The following is a 13,719-nucleotide window of genomic DNA, read 5'->3' as shown; positions in this document are numbered from 1 at the left end:
GAGAGCTCTCGCCGGGCACTGCCCCCTGACCCGGGAGAGCTCTCGCCGGGCACTGCCCCCTGACCCGGGAGAGCTCTCGCCGGGCACTGCCCCCTGACCCGGGAGAGCCCTCGCCGGGCACTGCCCCTTGATCAGACTATCACCCCCTCTAATCAGCAGTGAGCACTCCGGCCTGTATTTGTTGTGTGTACCTGTGGGTTATTGATTTGAATCCATGTCCCAGAGTCTGATCCACTGCCCCCGTCCTGCAGGAGTGGTTACCAGATGTTCTCCCAGGAGTTGCTGACCAATGGGGAGCTCAATCACTTTGGGCTGAAGGAGAGAATGGTGGAGATCGGGAAAAGGTGGCAAAAACAGAGCCAGGCCCAGAAAGACGGGTACAAGAAACGGGTGGAGCAGCAGCAGCAGGAATACAAGGCTGAGCTCGAGCTCTGGCTCAAGGTGGGTGAACCCAGTGCAGGGACAGACCTGTACCCCCCAGTACTGTACCCCAGTGTTATACAGGGACAGACCTGTACCCATCAGTACTGTACCCCAGTGTTATACAGGGACAGACCTGTACCCACCAGTACTGTACCCCAGTGTTATACAGGGACAGACTTGTACCCACCAGTACTGTGCCCCAGTGTTATACAGGGACAGACCTGTACCCACCAGTACTGTGCCCCAGTGTTATACAGTGACAGACCTGTACCCACCAGTACTGTGCCACAGTGTTATACAGTGACAGACCTGTACCCACCAGTACTGTGCCCCAGTGTTATACAGGGACAGACCTGTACCCACCAGTACTGTGCCCCAGTGTTATACAGTGAGAGACCTGGACCCACCAGTACTGTACCCCAGTGTTATAGTGACAGACCTGTACCCACCAGTACTGTACCCCAGTGTTATACAGGGACAGACCTGTACCCACCAGTACTGTGCCCCAGTGTTATACAGTGAGAGACCTGGACCCACCAGTACTGTACCCCAGTGTTATAGTGACAGACCTGTACCCACCAGTACTGTACCCCAGTGTTATACAGGGACAGACCTGTACCCACCAGTACTGTGCCCCAGTGTTCATTGAATCATAGAAAATTTACGGCACAGAAGGAGGCCATTCGGCCCATCATGTCAGTGCCGGCTGAGAAACGAGCCACCAGCCTAATCCCACTTTCCCGCACTTGGTCCGTAGCCCTGCAGGTCACGGCTCTTCAGGTGCACATCCAGGTATTTTTAAATGAATTGAGGGTTTCTGCCTCTCCCACCCTCTCAGGCAGTGAGTTCCAGACCCCCACCGCCCTCTGGGTGAAAAATTTTTCCTCAGCTCCCCTCTAATCCTTCTACCAATCACTTTAAATCTATGCCCCCTGGTTATTGACTCCTCTACTAAGGGAAATAGGTCATAGAATTCAATCATAGAAAGGTTACAGTACGGAAGGAGGCCATTCAGCCCATCGAGTCCGCGCCAGCTCTGTGCAAGAGCAATTCAGCTTGTCCCACTCCCCCACCCTTTCCCCGTAGCCCTGCAGTTTTTTTCCTTTCAAGTACTTATCCAGTTCCCTTTTGAAGGCCATGATTGAATCTGCCTCCACCACCCCCTCGGGCAGTGCATTCCAGATCATAACCACTCGCTGTGTAAAAAAGTTTTCCCTCATGTCACCTTTGGTTCTTTTGCCAATCACCTTAAATCTGTGTCCTCTGGTTCTTCACCCTTCCTCCAATGGGAACAGTTTCTCTCTATCTACTCTGTCCAGACCCTTCATGATTTTGAATACCTCGATCAAATCTCCTTTCAACCGCCTCTGTTCCAAGGAGAACAACCCCAGCTTCTCCAGTCTATCCACGTAACTAAAGTCCCTCATCTCTGGAATCATTCGAGTAAATCTCTTCTGCACCCTCTCTAAGGCCTTCACATCTTTCCTAAAGTGCGGTGCCCTGAACTGGACACAATACTCCAGTTGTGGGTGAACCAGTGTTTTATAAAGGTTCATCATGACTTCCATACTTTTGTACTCTATGCCTCTATTTATAAATCCCAGGATCCTGTATGCTTTTTTAACCACTTTCTCAACCTGCCCTGCCACCTTCAATGATTTGTGCACATATACCCCCAGATCTCTCTGTTCCTAGACCCCTTTTAGCATTGTGCCCTAGGTCCTTCCTATCCACTCTATCTCGGCCCCTCATAATTTTATATACCTGAATTAAATCTCCCCTCAGCCTCCTCTGTTCCAAAGAAAACAACCCCAGCCTATCCAATCTTTTCTCAGAGCTAAAATTCCCCAGTCCTGGCAACATCCTCGTAAATCTCCTCTGCACCCTCTCTAGTGCAATTACATCCTTCCTGTAATGTGGTGACCAGAACTGTGCGCAGTACTCAAGCTGTGGCCTAACCAATGTTTTATACAGTTCCAGCATAACCTCCCGGCTCTTATATTCTATGCCTCGGCTAATAAAGGAAAGTATCCCGTATGCCTTCTTAACCACCTTATCTACCTGTCCTGCTACCTTCAGGGATCTGTGGACATGCACTCCAAGGTCCCTCACTTCCTCCACACCTCTCAGTACCCTCCCATTTATTGTGTATTCCCTTGCCTTGTTTGCCCTCCCCAAATGCATTACCTCACACTTCTCCGGATTGAATTCCATTTGCCACTTTTCTGCCCACCTGACCAGTTCATTGATATCTTCCTGCAGTCGACAGCTTTCATAGAGTCATAGAGTTATACAGCACGGATAGAGGCCCTTCGGCCTATCGTGTCCGTGCCGGCCATCAAGCCCTGTCGAATCTAATCCCATATTCCAGCATTTGGTCCGTAGCCTTGTATGCTATGGCATTTCAAGTGCTCATCCAAATGCTTCTTGAATGTTGTGAGGGTTCCTGCCTCCACAACCCTTTCAGGCAGTGAGTTCCAGACTCCAACCACCCTCTGGGTGAAAAAGTTCTTTCTCAAATCCCCTCTAAACCTCCCGCCTTTTACCTTGAATCTATGTCCCCTTGTTATAGAACCCTCAACGAAGGGAAAAAGCTCCTTAGTATCCATCCTATCTGTGCCCCTCATAATTTTGTACACCTCAATCATGTCCCCCCTCAGCCTCCTCTGCTCCAAGGAAAACAAACCCAATCTTCCCAGTCTCTCTTCATAGCTGAAGCGCTCCAGCCCTGGTAACATCCTGGTGAATCTCCTCTGCACCCTCTCCAAAGCGATCACATCCTTCCTGTAGTGTGGCGACCAGAACTGCACACAGTACTCCAGCTGTGGCCTAACCAGTGTTTTATACAGCTCCATCATAACCTCCTTGCTCTTATATTCTATGCCTCGGCTAATAAAGGCAAGTATCCCATATGCCTTCTTTACCACCTTATCTACCTGTTCCGCCGCCTTCAGGGATCTGTGAACTTGCACACCAAGATCCCTCTGACCCTCTGTCTTGCCTAGGGTCCTCCCATTCATTGTGTATTCCCTTGCCTTGTTAGTCCCTCCAAAGTGCATCACCTCGCACTTTTCCGGGTTAAATTCCATTTGCCACTGTTCCGCCCATCTGACCAACCCATCTATATCGTCCTGCAGACTGAGGCTATCCTCCTCGCTATTTACCACCCTACCAATTTTTGTATCATCAGCGAACTTACTGATCAAACCGTTTACATTCATATCCAAGTCATTAATGTAGACCACAAACAGCAAGGGCCCCAGCACAGATCCCTGTGGTACCCCACTGGCCACAGGCTTCCAGTCACAAAAACAACCTTCGACCATCACCCTCTGCCTTCTGCCACTAAGCCAGTTTTGTATCCAAAATGCCAAGGCACCCTGGATTCCATGGGCTCGTGCCTTCTTGACCAGTCTCCTGTGGGGGACTTTATCGAAGGCCTTACTGAAATCCATGTACACCACATCCACTGCGTTACCCTCATCCACACGCCTAGTCACCCCCTCAAAAAATTCAATCAAATTAGTCAGACATGATCTTCCCTTGACAAAGCCATGTTGACTATCCCTGATTAATCCTTGCTTCTCCAAGTGGAGACTAATTTTGTCCTTCAGAATTTTTTCCAATAATTTTCCTACCACTGATGTTAGGCTCACTGGCCTGTAGTTCCCCGGTTTTTCCCTACTCCCCTTCTTGAATAATGGTATTACATTAGCGGTTCTCCAGTCCTCTGGCACATCCCCTGTGGCCAGAGAGGTTCTGAATATATGTGTCAGAGCCCCCGCAATCTCCTCCTTTGCCTCACACAGTAGCCTGGGTTACATTTCGTCCGGGCCTGGGGATTTATCCATTTTTAGGCCTGCTAAAACCGCCAATACCTCCTCCCGCTCGATGTTAATATGTTCGAGTATATCACAGTCCCCCTGCCGTATTTCTATGTCTACATCGTCCTTCTCCATAGTGAAAACAGATGCAAAAAATTCATTTAGAACCCCTCCTACATCTGCCGGCTCCACACACAGATTGCCATTTTTGTCCCTAATGGGCCCTATTTTTTCCCTAGTCATCCTCTTACCCTTAATATACTTATAAAACATCTTAGGATTTTCCTTTATTTTGCTCGCCAGTGTTATTTCATGGCCCCTCCTTGATCTCCTAATTTCTTTTTTAAGTATCCCCCTGCACTTTTTGTACTCCTCCAGGGCTTCCTCCGTCTTTAGCCTTTTGTATCTGCCAAAAGCCCTCCTTTTTTTCCTAATCCATTCTCGTATATCCCCTGACATCCAAGGTTCCCTGGAGTTCTTGGAACCACCCTTGACCTTTACGGGAACATGTTGCCATTGTATGGTCTCAATCTCCTTTCCGAAAGACTCCCATTGCTCCGATGCGGATTTTCCTACAAGCAGCTGATCCCAGTCCATTTTGACCAGATCCTGCCTTATCCTATTAAAATCGGCCTTCCCCCAATTTAGAACCTTTATTTCCGGCCCCTCCCTGTCCTTTTCCATGACCACCTTAAATCTCACTGAATTATGGTCACTGTCACCAAAGTGCTCACCTACGAGCACTTCTTCCACTTGGCCGGCCACATTCCCTAGAATTAGGTCCAGTACCGCCCCCTCTCTTGTAGGACTTTCTACATGCTGGCTCAAAAAGCTCTCCTGGATGCACGTTAAGAATTTTGTACCCTCTAAGCCTTTTACACTCTGAGTATCCCAGTTAATATTGGGGAAGTTGAAATCCCCCACTATTATTACCCTATTATTTGCACAATTTTCTGAGATTTGCCTACATATCTGTTCCTCTATCTCCCCCTGACTGTTTGGGGGCCTATAGTACACTCCCATCAAAGTGCTTGCCCCCTTTTTGTTTTTAAGCTCCACCCATATGGCCTCATTAGAGGAACCTGCTAATATATCATCCCTCCTTATGGCAGTAATTGATTCTTTAATTAATATTGCGACCCCCCCTCCTCTTATACCTCCCCCTCTGTCTCGCCTGAAGATTCTGTACCCCGGAATATTGAGCTGCCACTATCCTCCTCACTATCAACCACACGGCCAATTTTTGTATCCTCTGCAAACTTCTTAAGCATGCGAACCTACATTTAAGTCCAAATCATTAATATATACCACAAAATGCAAGGGACCCAGTACTGAGCAGTGACAGACCTGTACCCACCAGTACTGTATCCCAGTGTTATACAGTGACAGACCTGTACCCACCAGTACTGTACTCCAGTGTTATACAGTGACAGACCTGTACCCACCAGTACTGTACCCCAGTGTTATACAGGGACAGACCTGTACCCACCAGTACTGTACTCCAGTGTTATACAGTGACAGACCTGTACCCACCAGTACTGTACCCCAGTGTTATACAGGGACAGACCTGTACCCACCAGTACTGTACCCCAGTGTTATACAGGGACAGACCTGTACCCACCAGTACTGTACCCCAGTGTTATACAGTGACAGACCTGTACCCACCAGTACTGTACCCCAGTGTTATACAGTGACAGACCTGTACCCACCAGTACTGTACCCCAGTGTTATACAGTGACAGACCTGTACCCACCAGTACTGTACCCCAGTGTTATACAGTGACAGACCTGTACCCACCAGTACTGTACCCCAGTGTTATACAGTGACAGACCTGTACCCACCAGTACTGTACCCCAGTGTTATACAGTGACAGACCTGTACCCACCAGTACTGTACCCCAGTGTTATACAGTGACAGACCTGTACCCACCAGTACTGTACCCCAGTGTTATACAGTGACAGACCTGTACCCACCAGTACTGTACCCCAGTGTTATACAGTGACAGACCTGTACCCACCAGTACTGTACCCCAGTGTTATACAGTGACAGACCTGTACCCACCAGTACTGTACCCCAGTGTTATACAGTGACAGACCTGTACCCACCAGTACTGTACCCCAGTGTTATACAGTGACAGACCTGTACCCACCAGTACTGTACCCCAGTGTTATACAGTGACAGACCTGTACCCACCAGTACTGTACCCCAGTGTTATACAGGGACAGACCTGTACCCATCAGTACTGTGCCCCAGTGTTATACAGTGACAGACCTGCACCCACCAGTACTGTACCCCAGTGTTATACAGGGACAGACCCGTACCCACCAGTACTGTACCCCAGTGTTATATAGGGACAGACCTGTACCCACCAGTACTGTACCCCAGTGTTATACAGGGACAGACCTGTACCCACCAATACTGTACCCCAGTGTTATACAGTGACAGACCTGTACCCACCAGTACTGTACCCCAGTGTTATACAGTGACAGACCTGCACCCACCAGTACTGTACCCATGTCGGACGGTTCGCGTTGGTTATTGTGAATGTAAAAGAATGATTTGAATTCGATGCTCTTTTCATATCTTTCAGTCTCTGTCTCCACACGAGCGGACTGCATACAAGGATTATATGACAGCGGTCAGTATACTCAGTCACAGCGAACAAAACTCTCGAGAAACCTCTGTCACTGTAAATCCAGTCATATCACAACATTGCTCGGGCCCCAGCCGATCCCTCGGGCCCCGGCCGATCCCTCGGGCCCCGGTCAATCTCGGAGGAAGTCCCGGAGTTTGGTAAACTGCAGTGGGGCTACTGCGATTGGGCAACATTAGAGGGCATTAGAACAAGGGGCACAATCGTAAAAGTAGAGCCAGGCCAGTTAGGAGTGAAATCAGGAAGCACTTCTTCACATAAAGGGGAGTGGAAATCTGGGACTCTGTCCCCCCGAAAGGCTGTGGCTGCTGGGGATCAATTACAGCTTTCGAGACGGAGATCGATGGGTTTTTGTTGGGTGAGGGTATCGAGGGATATGGGGTTGAGACACAGATCAGTCATGATCTAATTGAATGGTGGAACAGACTTGAGGGGCTGAATGGCCTCCTCCTGTTCCCGTTTTCCCGATCCCATCCCCGGCCTGTATTGAGTTAGCCAATCCCACATGGGGCAGCAAATTTAATGGGCTGGTGGGACGGAGGGAGGAATGGGAGGGGGAGAGGGAGGGAGGGAGTGAGGGGGTGATGAAGTGAGGGAGGGAGGGAGGGAGGGGGTGATGAAGTGAGGGAGGTAGGGAGGGGGTGATGGAGGGAGGGAGGGAGGTGGAGGGGGTGATGAAGGGAGGGAGGGAGGTGAGGGAGGGGAGGAGGTGAGGGAGGGAGGAGGTGAGGGGGAGAGGGAGGAGGAGGGAGAGAGGCTGACTGACCAATTGAGGGTACCCCAGGGTTGAGCAAACACCCTCAGTCATGTAATGTCCTTTTCTGCTCCATGCAGTGATCAGATGATTTGTTCTCAGTTAATTCCCTCGCGTGTTTGTTTAAGAGCAAGGTGGGAACAGACTGAGATGATCTGACCCTTTGCGTTCGGTGTGAAATATTGTTCAGCAGCAGCCCTCTGTGACATGACTGTTACAGACCCTCGTGCACAGCAATGGAGGGTCTGTCCGTGTTTCAACATTTTAATTAATTGTTCTTTCCAGAAACGTAAAGGTCCAGTCAAGGCTGGAGGACCAGCGGCTAAAGTGAGAATCCCATCTCAGGTCACATCGGTGAGTGTCGGTAGCACAGGCCACTCTGCAGGTCTCCATTCCTTCATACTCTGTACTGATTGACCTCTCAATACTGTGGCCCTGTCACTGTGTGACTGACTGACCAACCTCTCTACCCCTTTCTCTCTCTCGCTCACTTCCTCCCTGCCTCTCTCTCCCACCCTCTCTCTATCTCTCCCCCTCTCTCTCCCACCCTCTCTCTATCTCTCCCCCTCTCTCTCTCTCTCCCTCTCTCTCCCTATCTCTCCCCCTCTCTCTCCCACCCTCTCTCTGTCTCTCCCCCTCTCTCTCCCGCTCTGTCTCTCTCTTCCTCTCACCCTTTCCTTCTCCCTCCCTCTCAACCCTCTCACACTCTCCCTCCCTCTCACACTCTTCCACTCTCCCTCCCTCTCTCCATCTCCATCTCCCTCCCTCTCCCTCCCTCTCTCTTGCTCCATCTCCCTCCCTCCCTCTCGCTCCACTCCCCTCCCTCTCGCTCCACTCCCCTCCCTCTCGCTCCACTCCCCTCCCTCTCGCTCCACTCCCCTCCCTCTCGCTCCACTCCCCTCCCTCTCGCTCCACTCCCCTCCCTCTCGCTCCACTCCCCTCCCTCTCGCTCCACTCCCCTCCCTCTCTCTCTCTCGCTCCATCTCCCTCCCTCCCTCTCTCCATCTCCATCTCCCTCCCTCTTCCTCCCTCTCTCTCGCTCCACCCCCTCCCTCCCTCTCTCTCTCCCTCGCTCCATCTCCCTCGCTCCATCTCCCTCCCTCCCTCTCGCTCCACCCCCTCCCTCCCTCTCTCTCTCCCTCCCTCTCCCTCCCTCCCTCCCTCTCTCTCTCTCGCTCCACCCCCTCCCTCCCTCTCTCTCTCCCTCCCTCTCCCTCCCTCCCTCCCTCTCTCTCTCTCACTCCACCCCCTCCCTCCCTCTCTCTCTCCCTCGCTCCATCTCCCTCGCTCCATCTCCCTCCCTCCCTCTCGCTCCACCCCCTCCCTCCCTCTCTCTCTCCCTCCCTCTCCCTCCCTCCCTCCCTCTCTCTCGCTCCACCCCCTCCCTCCCTCTCTCTCTCTCTCTCGCTCCACCCCTCTCCCTCCCTCCCTCTACCCCTCTCCCTCCCTCCCTCTCCCTCTCAATCTATTTTCTTGCTTTCCCCAGGAATCGTCTGATGATGACGATGATGAGATTGGGAGGAACGACTCTTCCGATTCGGATGATGAAGGAGATGATTCCTCAGCCTCGTCCAATAGTGGGGCAAACAGTGAGGAGGAGGAGGACGGAGAGGTGAGTGACGTCCGTTCAGGCAAAGCTCATCACTAGACTTGCGAATCTGTTGCTGCCGACACCGTCTGTCCGCAGCGGCTCCGGTCGCTCTCCGCGACTCTTCCTCACGATCATTTACTGTATGTGAACCAGGACCAAGCTATTCGGCCAAGGTGGGTGATCACAGCCGATCCCAATTTTCCCCTCTCCTGGTGTCCAGATCCATTTGTTGCCCACGACCTCCCTCTCCCCAACATGGAGACACTGAAGCCCCGACTGTAGATCGAACCCCCTCGTTATTGGCGACAGGCTGTGAAGGTGAGGAGCAGGGACGATGGCCTTGAATAGACGATCCTGTGACATGGCCTTTTGGAGCAGGGGCGTTGGTATTGGCCACTGCGCAGCTCCCCTCACCTCCGCCCTCCTCTCCCAGTGCCCCTTGTTCTAATTTATCGGGAGTGTTGATGATTAAACTTCACGCAGATCCTAAAACGCTGAATCTGTTTGTTTCCCGTCTCTCCCTGGGGTCCCTCCGAATCCTCGGCCATGAGAAACGGAGATTTTAACCTCCCCATCACTTTGCCTATTCCTCCCTCCCCCGGGGAGCTCCCAGTGTCCGGGTCCCACCAGCGAATATTCCTATATGTTTTTATTTTACATTAAAACGAACATATGAATTAAGAGCAGAAGTAGGCCATTCGGCCCCTCGATCCTGCTCTGCCATTTGATAAGATCATGATTGATCTGATTGTGACCTCAACCCTACTTTCCCGTCTACCTACTATGACCTTTGACTCCCTCGTTAATCAGGAATCCAGCTAACTCAGCCTTAAAAATATTCAATGACCCTGCCTCCATCTAAAATGGGAGACACCTTATTTTTAAACTGTGGCCCCTAGTTCTAGTCTCTCCCACAAGGGGAAACATCCTCTCAGCATCTACCCCTTCGAGTCCCCTCAGGATCTTATATGTTTCAATAAGATCACCTCTCATTCTTCTAAACTCCAGTGTATACAGGCCCAACTTGTCCAACCTTTCCTCATAAGATAACCCCCTCATCCCAGGAATCAGTCGAGTGAACCTTCTCTGAACCGCCTCCAAAGCCATTATGTCCTTTCTAAAATAAGGAGACCAAAACTGCACACAGTATTCTAGATGTGGTCTCACCAGTGCCCTGTCCAACTGTAGCAAAACATCTCTACTTTTATATTCCATTCCCCTGGCAATAAATGACAACTTTCCATTTGCCTTCCTAATCACTTGCTGTACCTGCATACTAACATTTTGTGATTCATGTACGAGGACACCCAGATCCCTCTGTACCTCAGAGTTCTGCAATCTCTCTCCATTTAAATAATGGTGTGGAGATGCCGGTGATGGACTGGGGTTGACAATTGTAAACAATTTTACAACACCAAGTTATAGTCCAACAAATTTATTTTAAATTCCACAAGCTTTCGGAGGCTTCCTCCTTCGTCAGGTGAACGGTGTTCACCTGAGGAAAGGAGGAAGCCTCCGAAAGCTTGTGGAATTTAAAATAAATTTGTTGGACTATAACTTGGTGTTGTAAAATTGTTTACATTTAAATAATATACTGCTTTTCTATTCCTCCTCCCAAAGTGGACAAGTAAACATTTTCCCACATTATACTCCATCTGCCAAATTTTTGCCCACTCACTTAACCTGTCTATATCCCTTTGCAGACTCCTTACGTCCTCTTCACAACTTATTTTCCTACCGACCTTTGTGTCCTCAGCAAATTTAGCAACAATACATTCGGTCCCTTCATCCAGTCATTGATATGTATGAACGATTAATTCATTCTTGGGATGTGGGTGTCACTGGCGAGGCCGGCATTTATTGCCCATCCCTAATTGCCCCTTGAGAAGGTGGTGGTGAGCCGCCTTCTTGAACCGCTGCAGTTCGTGTGGTGACGGTTCTCCCACAGTGCTGTTAGGAAGGGAGTTCCAGGATTTTGACCCAGCGACGATGAAGGAACGGCGATATATTTCCAAGTCGGGATGGTGTGTGACTTGGAGGGGAACGTGCAGGTGGTGTTGTTTCCATGTGTCTGCCAGGATGGGAGACGGTGAACTAGATGGACTTTGGTGTTTTTACATCAAGCAATTGCTGTTCCTCAGGATCAATGACCAATGGATAGTTCTAGAAGCCCATGAGGGGCGGGCCCTGATTGCAGTTCCTGCCTCGCCCAGTTCTCTGTCCAGACACTGAAAGGGATGAGTTACAACTGGGGGGCGAAATCCAGAGAGCAGAGAAACAGGTGAACTCTGAACTGTCCACACCACATGGTATGGAGCAGCATTGAGGGAGGGGGGGTTTAAGGTGGGGGGTTTAGGGTGAGGGGGGTTTGAGGTGGGGGGGTACAGGGTGCGGAGGGGGGGTTTGAGGTGAGGGGGGTTCAGGGTGGGGAGGGGGGGGTTTGAGGTGGGGAGGGGGGGTTTGAGGTGGGGGGGTTCAGGATGAGGAGATTGAACTGTTTTTGAGCCCTGGTTTTGCCTTTTCTTTTTAGAATGACGATGATGAAGAGAACCAATCCGATGCCAGCTCCTCCTCCTCTTCCTCCTCCTCCTCCTCCTCCGATGAAGATGATGATGAAGATGATGAAGATGAAGATGAGTCGTCTGAATCAGATTCTGACTGACCCCTCGCTCCACTCCTCCGAGACGGACAATGGTGGGAACAGTGAAATGCCCTAACCTGGGACTCCCGCTTAATGTAACATCACGGTGCGAACAGACCCACCGGCCGCGTTGGGTCACCGCGCAGTGTGTGTTCACACCGCACCCCCGCACGGACTGTAGTTATACTGTCTCAGTGACTTCCCGCCAGGGGCACACAGCTCCCTGTGATTGGCCCCCTATCTGCTCCGTCACGAGCTGTAAATAAACTCTTCTGTTTGTCGATGTGATCAACAACTCAACATTTTATATTTTAGAAGTAGAAAGTGAACTTTTTTTTTAACTTATTATTTTATTTGAATCGCCCTCCGGCCCGCTGACCTTCTCCCATTCCCGTTCTCCGTGAACTTTTCTCGTTGGTTGCTGGGCTGGAGACTCGGAGACGATCGCAGCCCCTCAGAGACAGTGTCCGAAAACGGAAAGGGGTCTGTGATGAGAAGAGACAGGGTAACCCTGGGGCCATTCCCTGGTGTGGAGAGAGGGAACCTCACCCAGACATCCTTCGCCTGCTCTCTCCAACATGCCCCTTCTCTGCGATTCTCCGCTATTTTATTTTTGGGTTTTCCAGAACTTTAGCTATCTGCTGTCGCCGTTACCGCTGCCCGACTCCCGACTCCAGTTTCGGGGATGATCGGGTTCAGCTCCACTGGGTCTGGTCCTGGACGAGCAGCCCAGGGCCGTGAGTTCAAAGGCCGAGTGAAACTTAAATTCAGTGAAGCCGCCTCCCTGACCCCAGTCTGGGTCCACACCTGACTCCTGTCCCACACAACCTGCTCCATTCTTGAAGCCCCCGGTGTCATCCAAACCCCGAGAACAAATACAAACAAAAAAGGGTCTGTTCCCTGGATCCTGGACCCCGGGCCGTGTCCCATTCCCCGAGACTCCAATCGCCCACCACCCCCCCCAGACCGAAGGCTTTGTTCAGGCCTGGGCTTTACAGCAGGTTTGCTCTGTGACTGCAGAATGGGGGAGGGTTGATTGCGATTTTACAAAACAAGATTTTTCTAAACCCTCACCTGCCCCGTAATAAGGACAGGCCCCAGGCCCCAGTGCTGGAGGGGATTGGGGGTCGAGGCCCCAGTGCTGGAGGGGATTGGGGGTCCAGGCCCCAGTGCTGGAGGGGATTGGGGGTCCAGGTCCCAGTGCTGGAGGGGATTGGGGGTCCAGGTCCCAGTGCTGGAGGGGATTGGGGGTCCAGGCCCCAGTGCTGGAGGGGATTGGGGGTCCAGGCCCCAGTGCTGGAGGGGATTGGGGGTCCAGGCCCCAGTGCTGGAGGGGATTGGGGGTCCAGGCCCCAGTGCTGGAGGGGATTGGGGGTCCAGGCCCCAGTGCTGGAGGGGATTGGGGGTCCAGGTCCCAGTGCTGGAGGGGGTCCGGGGTCCGGGGTCCAGGTCCCAGACCGGGGCCCTGTGTCAGCAGCCAATTGATTTACTCTTGTTCGTCCGCGGTCCAGTCAGAACCAGTAATTGTTCCCGTCCCCAACCCTCTCCTCTCAGAGGCACTGAATCGCACTGAGATGCAGTTCCACAGGTACCAGCTTCCCTCCCCCCCTCCTCCTCCCTCCCCTCCCCCCTCCTCCTCCCTCCCCTCCCCCCCTCCTCCTCAACCCCCTCCCCCCCTCCTCCTCAACCCCCTCCCCCCCTCCTCCTCCCTCCCCTCCCCCCTCCTCCTCCCTCCCCTTCCCCCCCTCCCCCCCTCCTCCTCACCCCCCTGAATGCTCATTCCTCTTGTGAGTCTGGACAGTGTGTGGTGACGGGCTATTCGACTGTTACAGC

At 51.8% G+C, this 13,719-nt stretch overlaps 1 protein-coding gene across 1 annotated transcript in view; it reads left to right on the top strand.

Annotated features, from left to right (window-relative positions):
* Positions 1–12,181, top strand: part of ubtfl (upstream binding transcription factor, like) — a 105,862-nt gene extending 93,681 nt beyond the window's left edge. Inside the window, 5 exon segments of the mRNA XM_067977515.1 lie at positions 252–441; positions 6,838–6,885; positions 7,940–8,008; positions 9,141–9,266; positions 11,776–12,181. Coding sequence (XP_067833616.1) covers positions 252–441; positions 6,838–6,885; positions 7,940–8,008; positions 9,141–9,266; positions 11,776–11,907 — 565 coding nt within the window. The 3' untranslated portion in view covers positions 11,908–12,181.
* The last annotated feature ends 1,538 nt before the right edge of the window (positions 12,182–13,719 follow it).

Source organism: Heptranchias perlo, chromosome 3 (genome assembly GCF_035084215.1).
Source record: "Heptranchias perlo isolate sHepPer1 chromosome 3, sHepPer1.hap1, whole genome shotgun sequence".
In the NCBI taxonomy this organism is placed as follows: Eukaryota; Metazoa; Chordata; class Chondrichthyes; order Hexanchiformes; family Hexanchidae; genus Heptranchias; species Heptranchias perlo.
This window is presented reverse-complemented; position numbering and strand designations above follow the sequence as displayed.